This window comes from Eurosta solidaginis, chromosome 3, assembly GCF_040869045.1.
Source record: "Eurosta solidaginis isolate ZX-2024a chromosome 3, ASM4086904v1, whole genome shotgun sequence".
Classification (NCBI taxonomy): Eukaryota; Metazoa; Arthropoda; class Insecta; order Diptera; family Tephritidae; genus Eurosta; species Eurosta solidaginis.
The window spans coordinates 279,523,012-279,540,438 of NC_090321.1; the positions used below are offsets into that span (position 1 = coordinate 279,523,012).

Genomic DNA, 17,427 nt, shown 5'->3' on the forward strand with positions numbered 1-17,427 from the left:
ATCATCAACAAAACAAAAAACGTGATTGCAATAAAAAATTTAGAAGTGATTGCGGAGTGTTATTATTACAATCATAAAAATTACAATGGCTACGTATTGGCGATCACAGGAAAAAGTTGAATATTTATAACAAAAATTTGGATTAATTTAAAATCTTGGATGAAATAAATTGATGGCACAAGATTAAAATATAATTTCAACTACATTTTAAAGAGCAAGTATAATATTCTATCCGATCCGACGGAAGGGTTCTCAAAGCCGTTAACGATTCCTGCAGAAACTGTAACGACAACTTGTAAACGAAGTGCTGATCATGTTTAAGCTATGGAGGGTACATTTTTCACTACTATATAAGCAGTGAGGTAACAAACACGTTAGTTCCGTCACCAATTATGGCAGCTCGTACTAAGCTTAAAAATGCCCAAATGACGGACTACCGGCCGAGATGCTTAAACACTGCCTAAGCTTGTTAAAGAGCATACATAAACTCGTTTGCAAATAGGACGTAGAAAGTTAGGACCAGGTTTGGGCTATTGAAAATTCATTTCAATTACAACTTTTATAAGATCGCTATATTAAATTCACAGCTTGTTTGCATGCAATATAGCCTATAGAACTATATTGATAAACGTAAGCGATCGCGCACGGTTTGTGCTCGTTCCCTGAGTTTGGCAGGCGAAGATTTCTGTTATATGAAGTGATACAGCTATCAGATCTAGAAACAGGAAGTAGCATCGGTCTAACAAAGCTTCTTGTATTTGCCAAGAGGATGGAGTTATTTTATAGTATAGATCATGTTTTTTGGTATAGTTATTCAGCTTGACATAGAAAACTTATAGATTCACCTTCTTCTAGCTTGTCATAGTATATGAAATTTGTATCAAGACATGCTGTAAAAAAAAATAATAAGATATGTAGATAATGCACTATCTTTGGTGCGCTCAAACAACCACCAGATCAGGTAGTCTTAAGTAGCTGTAGACTTATTAAATGAGAATTCAAAGTATAATTCATAATCATTTGATAGCCTGAATGAATAACAGTAATAAACCTCTAACCACAGAAGATGAAACAAAGTATGTAAATCGAAAAAACAGATAAAGAAACAAAAAGTCAGACCACCAACGAATCTGCTAAACACAATTTGAAATGAAATCTATACAACCACACATACCATGACTGGGTATAAAATTACGAGATGGCACGCGTCCAACTGTGAGATGAAAAGTTGTTTTTGACTGCAATTGAGAGGGTGGTTTAACTTGTGAGCTTATCAGCAACAATTGCAATTGATTTGAGAATGAAGTATTTGTGCCGGAAAGATGTGGCTTACACAGCCGATAAGTTTAAATATTTTCCTTTTTTCGTTGTTCTTATTTGGCTTATGGACGCACAACAACTGTCACGGGATTTATTTATGCGTGAGCAACTTTTCATTGATAAGGTCATTAAGAGTTATGTGGATGGTAGGAGATTACGGCTAAGCTGTACGCAGATAAAGATGGGATATTCTATTAAGATGAATTAATAATTTTGTTGGGATGATACCAGTAGTGGCTAAACAATCTTTGAGAGTACAGTTTCTAATCGTAAATCCCTACGGAAGGACTTGAGCAATGATATTAAAATTGGCGAAAAAGATTTATTACATCCAATTGAACTCTTGGTGCGTGCCGTTTGACGCAGGGCCAAAAAGAGGATGCCAACAAACTGACGATGCCATTCCGCAGACTCTATACCTCAGGGCAGCTTGAACGCAGGCTATACTGTCATCATATTATAGCGTCTTTAAAAACTGGACGAAGACGTATACTGTGCTGATCCGGATATAAATGGAGTACAATCTGTGAGACAACAAGGCATTAATCTTGGATAGAAAAACACCTGAAAGCGCGTAGAATCAATAATAAGAAAGAACTGGGAGAAGGAGATATATACATCTTTATTGGGCTCCGGACTCATGAAAATAGATGGAAATGAATAAGCGGATGAGCTATCAACTCTCTCAGGTTCTACCGTCCCAATCAGATTGGGTAATATTAAAAAAGCGAGATTATGCATGACCTACATACAAGCAGGAAAGGCTTGCAACCAAGCGCGGTCACGAAGAGAGAGAAATGAGAAGACTGTAGGCTCATAGTGGGTATGCTGACTGGACCTTGCCTTATGGCGTAACAAGCTCTGCGCTCGCCAGGCTGAGACTTCTGCTATTAAGAAGTGATACGGCTATCAGACCTAGAAGCATCACGTAGCTTAGGTCCTAGGAAGCTTCAAGTGTTTGCTAATTGGATGGAGTTCCTAACCATGTGGCGATTTGTTACACCGTGCTTACATTTTTGCACAACAAAGCTTTTTGTATGTACTTAAGAACCAATAGAAAATTTTCAAATATTTTAAATAATTTATATTTACAGCAAAGCATTTTGTTTTGTTGTAAAATGAAAGTTTATGTATTGTATAATAAATATTTTTTTTCCAAATACGCAGAATATTATTTTTAATACGCATTACATATTTATTACGCAAAAAATATTTTAAAAATAACTTAGCACATATATTTTGTGCGCATAATACAAATGTTCAGATTTTTTTTTTTTATTTTCCAAATCTTTACTTTCAAACTCCAACACCAAATAGGATCAGTTGCAAATAAGTCTTTGCCGCGAAAAGCTAAAAACTTCTCGATGAATCTTAGACAATTTGCCAAGTCGTTCTTCGAAAGTTTAATCTGTGAATTCTATAATTATCATTTGGTGCGTGTATTCATACGAGCTTAAAGCTCGGTCATAAGCAATAATTTCAATAAAACGTCCGTAAAATAAAATAACAATTAAAACGATTTACTCTAATCTAAAGTGTTCACCAAATTTAATCCATACATACCACAAACTAATATAGTGCGCCAAAATGTTAGAATTTTCTGCATTGGAAATTTCGAAAACGCCAGCAGTCAAAGAAATGTTAAGAGCATGCGAAAATGCAGGTATGAAAATTTGTGAAGAAGTGATTTTAAATTTTTTAGTATTAACGGCTAATGCACGGCCGTTTGAGCTGGATTGTATAAGCCATTATTCGTTTTTGCTGTTGTGGTATAAGCAGCAGCTAGAAATTCAGTCAAGTCACAAACCGAAGTGGCAGGGTTTTAAAAATTTGTTTGAGATTTGATAGTTTAAAAAAAAATTCTAGCAATTTTTTAACTGAAACTATTTAAACAATCCTTAAAGCATTTTCGAAAAAATTGTACTAGAATTCCGAATCTTCTCTTTCAAGTTTTTTGAATTTTTTTTGAATATGCAGTCATGTAGCCCAATCAATTTTAAACTAACAAAGCAAAGATAGAAAGAAAATTTAAAATAACCTTCGGAAGAATATTGTCGAAAGTCAATACGAATTTTGGGAGCCTTTAACTTGATTATAATTTTATGTTGCTAAAAATTATCTTTTTGACTCGAAGCATTTAACTAATCATAAGTCAAGTTCGTCTAAAGGTACATAGATCAGTTGAACAATTCCCATATTTTGTGGGTAGGATATGTAGATTAGAATGAGTGTGTTAGGTAAAACTAGTTTATACACATAACAACCATTAATTGGCGCTTAACTGCCTAAGCGATCTTAGCCGTTTCCTAAGAAACTTCAGCTATCCCTGTTATGCGATAACTGACACCAATTGGGAGAAGAGAAGTCAAGTCTCCCTCCACCTGCCTCTCCCAATTCAGTGGAAGACTTCCCCTTCCGCTGCTTTCAAACTGCGGTGTCGACTGAAATACTTTCTTGGGCGGAGCGTCTTTGTCCATTCGCATAGCATGACCTGCCCAACGAAGCCTTCGGGTTTTTATTTGCAGCACTATCGTCATATCTGCGCCTGAGTTTTGATTGAAAAATTCGCCCATTGGGTTCTGAACATTGAATATAGGCTGCTTATTGGAATATCAACCTATGTCTGGTGCCAAATGGAAAACGCTCCATATCAAAATACTTTTTAAAAAATATCCCATGAATTGAGTTTATGTGATATTTTTTAAAACATGTATTGAGTTTAAGCTCAGATAAGGCGTTTTTGAAACTTATTCTGAAATAGGAGTCGATTTATTATACGCATAACACACTTGCTCTCGAAAAATTGTATTATTTATGCACAGTTAATTTGTAAATTACTTCATTTGATTTAGATACAAATGCGTAGTTTTTGCAAACCTATTTGCTGCGTAGAACGGTAATTGTCAATGGGAATCGAAATTTTCTATTGTTTTTATTTCGAACATATCAATTTTATAAAAATTTTTATACATGCATACATATGTATGTATGTATGTAACTTAGCAGTTGACTTCTAGTTTTGTGAATTTGCAGCGGCTATTATGTCATCAAATTCAGGGCATTCAAGGGGATAGTAATTCTCATGGAACTAGGGGTTGCAAGGAGGTGTGGCTTAGAAGGTTTAATGTGGCCTTATTAAATTGCTTCCGAGATGGTCGGGCTAATACCTTAATGGTGCTGATTATTAGAATGTACCGAATCTACATACTATATCCGACAATGGACCATCAACATCGATAACACTCCCGAAAACCTGCTCATGGAACCCTGTTATTGAAACAAATTTTAAGATAGGGCAATACTACTTTCCGAATAATTTCTCTCTCGATTACTTCAATAGTCACTTCATCTTATCTGGGCATACATATGTACATACTTATGTATGTATATCACAACAGGTATGATAGATGACTTAGAGCGCAAGATTTGTATTCGCTGATAGAAGCGTTTTCTTTGCAAGAATGGCTTTGCGTTTGATTTAAAGGCCACAATCTTTAGAAATATTTAGACAGAAAGTGTTTTCAGTCAACGATCGTATTACATGATAGGGACCCAGTAACGTGGCTGCGAAGGCTCAAATACGCCGGTATTTTTTTACAATAGAAATTTCTTGTCCACGTTTACCACAAGACTAAACTATTTCGGCTTTTTCTACAAGACAGAGAAGAAAGAACTTAAGCTGAATGAAATTAAATATTAGAGATTCGTTTTGTTTCGAATGGCTCAGAGAAGTCCCAATCTTACGGAGGTAATGGCATCGCTCAACATTCTATGGTAAAGCTTTAGAGGCTTTACAAGAAACTCAAAATAAAACATAGCAGCATACAAGCAACTCAATACAAATTTTACAATTGCAACTTTTGACCTTTTTTATCGCAGGTGGGGCAAAGCTTATACTGCCTTATACAGTTTAAAATAAGAGCTTAAATAACTATGGTTTTGTGTGGCTTGTTTAGTTATTAATCCATTGAGTAAAGAATCACAAATAGTTTGACAGCTTTTTCGAAACACGATATTTCAAAAAACTCAAAGAGTTAAACCAGTTCTTGGTTTTAAGAGAAATTATGTTTTTAAGAGAATTAAAGCTTTAAATAACTATTTTTATGTTGATTAAAAGTTTCTTCAAACTTTTAGTCATATATTTGCTTATATTATTTAAAATAAATATTCGCGTATTAAGGTTTACTTTCTCACTACATCTCCATGATTTTCTGTGTTCGTTATTTTAGTAATATCCTAACGGTATTTGCGCATTTCCTCAATAACTTGTGATTAGAATAATATCACGAGTTAGCATTTATAGCTTTACATAAATAAATATGTAATGAAATATTTGGATCTATCGTATAAGCTCTAGCACATATTGTCAGGCAAGGTATCAAAAGATTACATATTTATCAGTTTTTTTATTAAAAAAGATCAGAAAAGAAAATGAGCTCAACAAATCGTAAGAAATCTTTTATTAGTTACATTTACATATTTTTTGAAAGCTCGTTACATCGTAATTTTGTGCATTATATGTACACATTTCGTAGCCATCAAAACTCTTCTAATACAATTCTGCATTCTTCTATTATTCTAATTTCAGCGAAATCGCTACCGTTGCATTGTGTTGTCGAATCGGTGCACTCATTGCAGGCCTCACTCGCCATCGATTCGCGTAGTCCATGGAAACGACGCACGAATATCGAAACGGATAGTTATGTGATTATGGCCGCCACAACACCATGGTCGGAGTTGGTGCAAACGGCTTTACAGCGGCTTGGCTATTCGCAAGAAGCGGCCAATACGGCAAGAGGTAAGATAATGCTTATTTCTTGTTAGTAATGTGTGGTTCAACTGTATATATGAAAGATTTTAATAAAAAGTATATTTAACTTCAATTTATTATAATAAATATCCTTTATTATATTCCTGCTTCCAGGTTCAATTATGATTAAAAATTGGAAACCCATACCGCTTGAAATGATCTCCGATAATCCGGTGGTGCCTGTGAGTGACATAATTGGTGAACTCACGTCAGTGATAACATTACGCATAGTCATATTACGCTCCAAACCGTCATCGTTCGGTGAAATTAAGGATAAATTATTAAAACTGCTCGTTTTACAATCACACACAGTATTACGTTCCACCGGTTGTCCACTCGATGAGGTGAGTACCTCAGCGAAATAGAAAAATACTTACTAGTTTGGCTAGCGCATTTCTCACCTATACATACATATATGTATGTATATGTATAAAACAGGATGTATGTTTGTATGCATCTTATAGACTCCCAAAAACCTCCATCGATTTTGTTTGAAGTTGCAGAATAGCTTCAGAGAAGCCCGGATAGTGTTCCTGAAAAGTTCTTTTCGAGAAATGGGCCAGAGACTGACGGGAACTAAGACAGTGACTGGGACTAGGACTTGGAATAGGACTGGGACTGTGATTGCGACTAGGATTGAGAGTGGGAATGGGACTGGGACTGGGACTGGAATTGGAAGTGGAAATGGGACTGGGAATAGGGGATGTAGAAGAATAACTAGAGAAAAGAGTAAGGAGAAAGAGAATGAAAATAAGAAAGAGATGGAGACATAGGGCTAGATGGAGCAGAATAAAAGTGAGGAAAAATTGGAGAGGGAGAAAGATATGCAGAAAAAGACGAAGGAGTAAATAAAAGGATAAGGAAATGGGGAAGAGAGGGGAAGAGAGAGTAAGAGATTAAAACTTCTTCAAAGTTATGAAGATCCAACAAAGGTAAGGCAGAAGAACGTCTGCCGGATGTGCTAGTATAAGATAAAAAAAGGTTTATAAAACATGGATAAAAATAATGGAGTGTAATTTGTATGTACAAAACGTGTTAAATTACTACTTTTTAAAAGGCGAATATAAATATTTTTCTTGAATACAAAATTCTGCTTAGAATTTTACCACAAATTTTTGACATGCGCTGTTTTTTGTATCAAAATAAAATTAAGCTTAAAAAGTTAGAAGATGGTTTTAAGTGATTGCTAGAGCTGCGTGTCTTCCAGAGATGAAAGATACACTAATATCATTGTGTAGACAACTGCCACATACACACACATGCACTCTAGGCTGCAGATATATAATATAAGGACTGAAAATGTAGAATTTATGAGCATAGTTGACAGCAACAATATGAAGTTGGTGTTAGTTTTGAATGCAAATTTCTAATCCTTCCAATGAAAACTTTTCACTGTCACCAATAACTACCTTTTTAGCAATCTCTAATTGACTCATGAACAGATAAGCTCTAAATTAAAAGCCATACACATGCTTTCATTATTAGCATAAGTTCTATATAAATTAGTTAGGGGGATAGCTAACGAGACATAGATAGGGGTTGCTTATACAAAAGAGCTAGAAAATAAACCGCTTAATGTGACAAATAAAATACTAATTTCTTCAGTTCGGTTGTTGCGATATAAACCGATTTTGTTGCACTTAATTTAAGTTCAAAGTGAATATATAAAGAACTAATTAATATGATATTTTTAATTCTCGTAAACAGATACATTTACTTAATTGGACGTATTCATAATAGATATGTATGTATATCATATAATTGTATGATTTTTATGCCCTTGTCATGGTATGAGAAAAGGGATTAGAACTTTTTGCTAATGCAAGCAATTTTCTTCCACTTTATAAATATAATTTTCATGTATGCTTGTACATCACAAAAAAAAGTTGAAAATGCGCCCATCAGTTCGAATACCTACTCCGTGAACATTTAAAAAATTTAAACATAGATATTTTTATAAGTCATATACATATTTGATCCATTGTGAATAAAACAAGTGTGATATCTTAGCCGTTAACAGCCTGACAGGATGTTCAATATGGTGATGCATAAGGCCGGCTATCTTCAGCGGGTGAAAGAACGAGATACAGAATGAGATCACGATAGTCAGTGAAAAATCAGGTGGTCGGTTCTGTTTGTAATTTTGACGTCTACGCAGAAGTTATCAAACTTGTTTTATCCACAATGACTTGATCGTTAAAACAGTTCAGAGTTTTGTGCATTTTGTTTTGGAAACGTCGCAATAGCAAATATAAGCTACGGGTCGTAAACAACGTTTTAAATTCAAATTTTTTTCTTTGAATAATATGTTTTGTACTGATTTAATTCTATGTTAAGAAAATATACAACATTAGGGGGGTTCCCGGCTATGCATTTTCCACGTCATGGCAAATACGCAACATCAAAAACCATAGTAATTTTTTTACATTGAATAGCAAAGCAGCAACTGTCAAAAATAAACGATATGTGAAAAGAAAAATTAAAAAATGGAAAAAGCTGTTCACAATCCCCTTTTTTAATATCAAATGAACAAAACTATGAATTGCCTTAGTATTTGATGTGGCGTATTTGCAATGACGTAGCAAATGCATAGACGAATATTTTGTTAGTGTTTTTTGTAAATATAATACACCAGTTTGCTAATGCAATGATGCTCGACCACTTCCACAAAATCCTGAACTCCCCTAATAATTGACTTCAATGCGTGACACATTGTTGTAAAGGTTTTCGATCAGGGAACAATTCATCCGAAGAAGACATTATCATATCGACGTTTTCCTAATATCAGCAGCATTTGCTCGACCCATATATCAAAAAAAAAAAAAAAAAAAAAACAAGTAAGGAAGGTTAAGTTCGGGTGTAACCGAACATTACATACTCAGTTGAGAGCTATGGTGACAACATAAGGGAAAATAACCATGTAGGAAAATAAACCGAGGGAAACCCTGGAATGTGTATGAGTAATCCTTAGTTCCATAGATGGACGCCGTTTCGAGATATCGCCACAAAGGTGGACCAGGGGTGACCCTAGAATTTGTTTGTACAATATGGGTATCAAACGAAAGGTGTTAATAAGTGTTTTAAAAGGGAGTGAGCCTTAGTTCTATGGGTGGACGCCTTTTCGGGATATCGCCATAAACGTGGACCAGGGGTGACTCTAGAATTTGTTTGTACAATATGGGTATCAAAAGAAAGGTGTTAATGAGTATTTTAAAAGGGAGTAATCCTTAGTTCCATAGGTGGACGCCGTTTCGAGATATCGCCATAAAGGTGGACCAGGGGTGACTCTAGAATGTGTTTGTACGATATGGGTATCAAATTAAAGGTATTAATGAGAGTTTTAAAAGGGAGTGATGTGAAGGCGTTTTCCAGATATCGACCAAAATGTGGTCCAGGGTGACCCAGAACATCATCTGTTGGATACCGCTAATTTATTTATATATGTAATACCTGCCAAGATTTTAAGGGTTTTTTATTTCGCCCTGCAGAACTTTTTCATTTTCTTCTACTTAATATGGTAGGTGTCACAACCATTTTATAAAGTTTTTTCTAAAGTTATAAAAAAAAAAAATAATAAATGTAAGGCGCGATAACCTCCGAAGAGGTCTAAGGCCGAGCTTCTCTTCCAATTTGCGTCGTGTTCCTCTTGATTTTCCCTACAAATTGGCCGAACGGGACCTACATGTTTTATGCCGACTCCGAACGGCATCCGCAAGGCAGATGAGTTTTCACTGAGAGCTTTTCATGGCAGAAATACACTCGGAGCGCTTGCCAAACACTGCCGAGGGACGACTCCGCTTAGAAAAATTTTCTTCTGATTGAAAAATCTTATTTCTAAAATTTTGATGTTGCTTTGCCCGGGGTTTGAACCCAGGGCATACGGTGTGGTTGGCGGAGCATGCTACCATCACCACACGGTGGTAGGTTTCTAAAGTTATATTTCGCGTCAATAAAACAATCCAATTACCTTACCATGTTTCATCCCTTTTTTCGTATTTGGTATAGAATTATGGCATTTTTTCATTTTTTGTAATTTTCGATATCGAAAAAGTGGGCGTGGTCATAGTCGGATTTCGTTCATTTTTCATACCAAGATAAAGTGAGTTCAAGTAAGCACGTGAACTAAGTTCATTAAAGATATGTTGATTTTTGCTCAAGTTATCGTGTTACCGGCCATGCGGAAGGACAGACGGACGACTGTGTATAAAAACTGGGCGTGGCATCAACCGATTTCGCCCATTTTCACAGAAAACAGTTAGCGTCATAAAATATATGCCCCTACCAAATTTCAAAAGGATTTGTTAATCTTTGTTCGACTTATGGCGTTAAAAGTATCCTAGACAAATGAGATGAAAAAGGGCGGAGCCACACCCATTTTGAAATTTTATTTTATTTTTGTATTTTGTTGCACCATATCATTACTGGAGTTGAATGTTGACATAATTTACTTATATACTGTAAAGATATTAAATTTTTTGTTAAAATTTTACTTTAAAAAAAATTTTTTTTTAAAAGTGGGCGTGGTCCTTCTCCGATTTTCCTAATTTTTATTAAGCGTACATATAGTAATAGGAGTAACGTTCCTGCCAAATTTCATCATGATATCTTCAACGACTGCCAAATTACAGCTTGCAAAATTTTAAATTACCTTCTTTTAAAAGTGGGCGATGCCACGCCCATTGTCCAAAATTTTACTAATTTTCTATTTTGGGTCATAAGTTCAACTCATCTACAAAATTTCGTCGCTTTAGCTGTCTTTTGTAATGAATTATCGCACTTTTTCTGTTTTTCGAAATTTTCGATATCGAAAAAGTGGGCGTGGTTATAGTCCGATATCGTTTATTTTAAATAGCGATCTGAGATGAGTTCTCCGGAACCTACGTACCAAATTTCATCAAGATACCTCAAAATTTACTCAAGTTATAGTGTTAACGGACGGACGGACGGACGGACGGACATGGCTCAATCAAATTTTTTTTCGATCCTGATTATTTTGATATATGGAAGTCTATATCTATCTCGATTCCTTTATATATGTACAACCAACCGTTATCCAATCAAACTTAATATACTCTGTGAGCTCTGCTCAACTGAGTATAAAAACAAAAAAATTGATTCAGATATCATTCGTCATTTATCTGAGTAAATAAAAGCAAGGCCTTTATACAATGTTCAAACCTCTTATAAAGCTTCTTCGGAACTTCAAATAGAAATCGATTACAGCAAAAAGAAGGAAATATTTTTTAGTGGGTAGTTTGTTGTGCCAAATAATTGAAATTTTTTTAAAAATTTCTGATGCTGCTATAACGGGATTAAACCCAGGATCTTCGGTGCGGTAGGTGGAGCACGCTACTACCACTACTACCGCGGCCGTCTAGTGTTTATATGTACTTTCTTTTGTAACCGAACAGATTTTAAAATGAGTTTTAAAGTAAAATATCAAAACCTTCACGCGGTAGGAAAATTTGTTTATAAACGTGATTAATTTTTATATATATGTATATCCTGATAACAGTTGGACTTTCTAACAATTTCAATGAGCTGATGTCATCGCTTTATCAAATGCTATGACTGCTTATACCAAAATTTTCCAACCATAATCCACAGGGGCTCTATTTTATAGCAAATAAGCATACATGCGATCCAATAAATTTTAATATTTGCGATGTATGCACATTACCAGTGATATACCTTTTTTACAAAAACACAAATTAATACCTACCCTGCTTAAACCTGAGCAATAAACAGATAGTGCAATGCCATCAGCAATCAACCAAAAGACAACAATCACAACACAGAAAAATCACCTCTTCCACAACATTCGTAATTCAAGCGAGCTTGCCGGTTTGGAGTTTTCCTACCATATTTGGTTTTTCCCCCGATGGTAGGATGGTAGAATGATTCGAATTTTGGCAGGTGTTAGCTTTGTACACGTAAATCAATTAACGTCCGTTTTTGCTGCATATTGACCTTTTGTCAACATTGTTGACATTATTATTTGAATGCCAAGAATATGTTTGCCGTAAGCCCCACAAAGTATTGGGAATTTGCTAAACTAGATTGCTTTCAATGGATTTGATTAAGAGGCGAAAGAAACGAATCTTGTGGTGAATAAGGACTTCGCCTTACCGTGACTTGATCAAGTCCAACAAATAATCGCGGCTATCGTACATTGTCAGCCATGTCATTGTTGACGGATATGTATAACTGTGAAGTGATTCGTTTATATGGTGAGCAGCATTCAACAATGTTAATTTAGCAATCAAACTGAGAATAACTCTTCCAAACAAGTCCTTTTTAGAACTGAGTAGGCAATTGAAAACTTAAGCCCTCTCTCGACAAATAAAAATCAAGTCGCTGATCATACCTAACCTGAATTATGGACGGGTTCATGAGAAGATGAGATGCCCTTGGTTTGTGCGAGAGAAAAGTTCTAGGGAAGATTTATGATCCTGTCCGTGATGCCGACATCTATCTACATGCCTATACTTTGTTCTCACCAGTGAAATATATTATTTTGCTTAATACCGGCGGTCGTCGTGGTTTGGTCTGCCTGCCACACCGAAGGTTCTGGGTTGAAATCCCGGGCAAAATATCAAACATTTTTAAAATTCATTTTTCGATTAGAAAAAAGTTTTTGTTAGCAGCGGGGTCGCCCCTCAGCAGTAAGTTGCAAATACTCTGAGTGACATTTTATCATGAAAAGCTTCGCATTAAAAATGTATCTGCCTTACAGATGCCGTTGGGAGTCTACATAAAACAATCCCGTCCCTCCAATTTGTCGGAAAATGTAAAAGGATGACGACTCTAATTGGAAGAGAAGCCCGGCTAAAATTCCCTTCGAGGTTAATCCTGCCTAAACATACAGGTGTACGTCTAGGAAACTAATGTTTTCATGTTACTATCGGATACTTTGAGAGGACCTTCGTCGGCTTCTAATCGGTAACAATCGATACTGACAAGTAATTTTTTTACTGTCGGTTTATTATTGAAATCGAATTAATATCGCCGAGTTTTCAATTTATTATTTATTATCGTCTTCGTTTTGGGTTCTTGTCGGCTTGTTATCGATGTGCCATATATTTTTAATTGAAGATTTTTAAAAAATAAATTTTGATAGCAAAAGCGATAACTTTTCGATAACACGACTATAACAAATATATAAGTTTACGAAAAGAAATTGATATTCTTTTGATAACAAATTGTAAAATTTTTCGGTATGTAGTGGATAATCTTTGATAAAAAAATTGAGAATTTTTCGATAACAGTCCGATAGGAAATTGGTAACAATACGATAAGAAGTCGATAAAATATTGATAATATAATTACAATTGTTTTTGTTTTATCGGCCTATTGATAAATTATTCAAGGTTCGGAACGAGCTCAAGGCCAAAACAATAATTTTTTGTAATGTTTATTGTTTTTTTGTTTTTTAATTTTTCTATAATTGAAAAATTTTATTTTGTTTTTGGAATAGTAAGTAGAAAATGTTTCAGACAACCTGCCATAGCTGCGCAGATAGATCCACTTCGAAGGGTGCTAAGCCTTCATCATCAGTACGCTTCAGGCACGCTGCGCTAACCATTTAGCTATACACCGGTGGTTTGTTTTCTGCGCAGCTATGGCAGGTTGTCTGAAAAATTTTCTATTTACTATTCCAAAAACAAAATAAAATTTTTCAATTATAGAAAAATTAAAAAAAAAAAAATAATCATTACAAAAAATTATTGTTCTGGCCTTGAGCTCGTTTCAAACCTTGGATAATATATTTATATTTCGGTGATATATCTAAAACTTTGCGATGACAAACGGATAACTCGTCGAATAAAAATTGGTTTAAATAAATTTAATTTTATTATAATTATAATTTAATATGTATTATTATTTTATTTTATGTTTTTAATGTTCGTTTTGTTTTATTTTATAAATTTTTTTTTATTTAATTAATTTTAATTCAATATTTTTTTTAATTTTTGTGCTAAGTGGTTTATTTTATATTTAGGTGACGTGTTTGCCTAGTGAGTACACTTACGCTCTCATACTCTGTCTACGCTTACACATTCTCTTGTACTCCATACAGTATATATAGCAATATTATCCCTCATATAGCATACCACCTTCAAAAACTGCGCTTGCCATTACGATTACAGCTTATGTTTACATTCAAGATTTCCCCTTACCGTGATTTTCCCTTACACATCAAATATGTTGGCAGGTTTGATGCCATTTTTATAGATTTTGAAATACATTATGGTAAGGACATATTTCTTTAGTGGCAACCCCGATTCCAGGAGCATCCACGCACGCTTACTTGTTGTATGTGTGTGTCCATTGAATGGAAATAAACCATTCATATTGCAATATTAGCGCAACCTCACTAATCCTCCCTCAGCTAATGTTAGAATTCTGCAAGGTTTACCTGCATTTCTTGTGTACATACATATGCACATACATACGTAATCATAACTTGCTTTATTTCCCTAGCTAACATAAATTTTCCAAACCACTTCTGTCATTAGCTAAGTATATACCATAAAAATCACGGTACAATGTGTTTATACTTTTCGAGTGTTATGAGATTTCTTTTCGTAGTTTTTTAAATGGGTTGTCGTGATTGAAAGACGTTAAATCACTTCGAATTTCAAATTGTTATGCATTGTGATGACAGCTCATATCAGGCAAAATCATGGGTATTATTGCTTTTTTTAATTTTATTTACTAATTAATACCTTTAATTCGTCATGCGAGCATGTGATTAAGTGTCGCGTAAAAAAAAATGGAACTTACTTGATTTAGTTTGATACGATTTGGCCATCAGCGAGTTAAAGGCCACAAATACATACAACAATAATTTAAAAAAACTTTAAGCACAATCGCAGCAGATAACAGTATTGTGTAGACGGTTTACTTTGTTGTTAAGTTTTTTGTTTTTTTGTTTTTGTTTTTTGATAGAGAGCTAAAGACAAGTGGGACATTGGTTAAGCTTCTAAGGTATGTACAGCCACAAATAAATATACACCTTTATCGATGGACAATGTCAGAAACGGATATATTTACATAAAAACATGTGTACCTGTGTATGTATATTCGCTATTTTATAAAAAATAGGTGTTGGGTAATTTCTAGCGATATTGGTCACTATCTGATCAAGAAGTCACTCTAAGCACTTAAGCCACATTTTGAATAACGCACAGGGGTTTATATAAAACTTATTGCCGTTGTTAAAATATAGGTAAATATATGTTGGCTTTGCTTGTTTTGACGTACTTTGATTTAGTAACGGCCTTAATAACGAAAAATTGATATAGACTATTTGATACAGACATTATATTAGGGTGGTTGTTTTTAAGAAATTATTGACCACTTCTAATTTGGACTGATTATAGAAGTATTATACTGTAATAACTATAATAGTTCTGTCTTAAAACCTACCGGACATAAAATATCATGCAGATACGATGCAATTTGGAGACAGATATTTCCTTAACCTAGGTTTTTCGTCGGATCATTCAATGTCTGCACTGGAAGTTTTTTATTTCACGATTGCAGGTCCTCAAAAGATCCCTACATACCTACAGCTAAGCACGCATAGCTTGAAAAGTATCGTCATTCAGAAATTTAAGGGCACCGATTTGTTTCGGTACCTTTTGTACTTCAAATCTTAATCAGCATCAGTGTCGCCATTTTAGCTTTTTTATACTCAGCATGCTTTGCACACAGAGTATATTAACTTTGATAGGATAACGGTTGGTTGTACAGGTATAAAGGAATCGAGATAGATATAGACTTCCATATATCAAAATCATCAGTGTCGAAAAAAAATTTGATTGTCCGTCCGTCCGTCTGTCCGTTAGCACGATAACTTGAGTAAATATTGAGATATCTTCACCAAATTTATTACAAGAGCTTATCTGGACGCAGAATAGATTGGTATTGAAAATGAGCGAAATCGGATGATAACCACGCCTACTTTTTATATATATAACATTTTGGAAAACACAAAAACCTGATTATTTAGTAAATAGTACATCTAGAATGTTGAAATTTAACGTGTGGACTGATATTTAGACTCTCGATAAAAATTTAAAAAAAATTTTTAAAGTGGGCGTGGCACCGCCGGGATCGTTTAAAGACAGACCATGGCAACCTAGATATAAAACAAGTTTAAAAGGTCGTAAACTAGAATATAAGCTATAACTTAGCAAAAAAATAGTTTTGAATCAATGATATTTCACTTATCAAGTTTTATTGTAAGAGGAAATGTGGATACATTTTTTTTTAAACGGGCGGTGCCACGTGTTATGTAGAAAAGTAATTTATCTGAAATGAAATGTGCAATTGAAGCTCATGCTGAGTATATAATATTCGGTTACACCCGAACTTAGACACCTTTACTTGTTCAAACTAGAATTAGCTTTTTTTTTCTCCATCTCGTCTCTCGTCTGGCCAGACGCCACAATCTATCGGATGGTTAAAAAAAATTCTATGCACATTTTAACTGAAATTTTGAAAACTAGTCTCAAAACCGTTTTGAAAAACAAAACTCGAGCCTTAACTAAAATTTCGAATTTTTGATTTGGAGTTCCCTGCATATTGTTGAGTATGCAATAGACTGGGTCGGAAAAAAAAGTTGCTAATGTCCGCCCCTAAATTTAAAGATTATGTTGAGAGGGTAGCGGAAAATTTTATTTTTTATTTTTTTTACCCTTCGAAATATAGCCGAAAAGGTGTTTTCGTTGTAACTTGGTTATTTGATGTCCGATTTTTAAAATTGATATGTCATTATTTTGGCCTAGAGGAGCTTCACATTTCCGTTTAATGCCCTTTTAATCTATGCAGTCGTTTTTACATGATTAGGTCAGCTAACAAAATTAAAACCCCCCAAAGTATCCTTTTTTCCTTAACAAACGAAAGTACTTAAAAATTCAAGAAAATGTTTCTTTGAAACCATATTACTAAAATAATAAACAAAGAAGTTATAGCACTTTCAATATTTATTGAAACTGTTATTTTACCTGATTCGTATTATACATAGACCTGAAACTCATGATATTTTTGGAAGAAAAATTATTATTAGGGTTTGCATTGAAAAGTGCCAAATATCATGAATAGGGGAAGTCAAAATAAATAAGTGAGTCAAACCTGTTGTTTCGTATTTATAATAATAACACTATGCAACAAAATCAACTTTTTTCTGGTATTGGACAAAACCCACTTTTTTGTAGATATTGAGGCTTAAGTAAACAAAGTAATATCTCCGTTTTTCGAACTTAGACTCCAAAAAATAGATATCGGCT

General features: G+C 34.4%; 1 protein-coding gene across 2 annotated transcripts in view; it reads left to right on the top strand.

Moving 5' to 3' along the window:
- The window catches only part of dve (SATB1_N and homeodomain domain-containing protein dve), a 373,578-nt gene that overhangs the window by 342,818 nt on the left and 13,333 nt on the right, over nucleotides 1–17,427 (top strand). For both annotated transcript variants that reach the window (XM_067776644.1, XM_067776645.1), the window contains 2 exons: nucleotides 5,909–6,118; nucleotides 6,245–6,474. In XM_067776644.1, coding sequence (XP_067632745.1) covers nucleotides 5,909–6,118; nucleotides 6,245–6,474 — 440 coding nt within the window. The remainder of the gene's footprint in view (nucleotides 1–5,908; nucleotides 6,119–6,244; nucleotides 6,475–17,427) is intronic.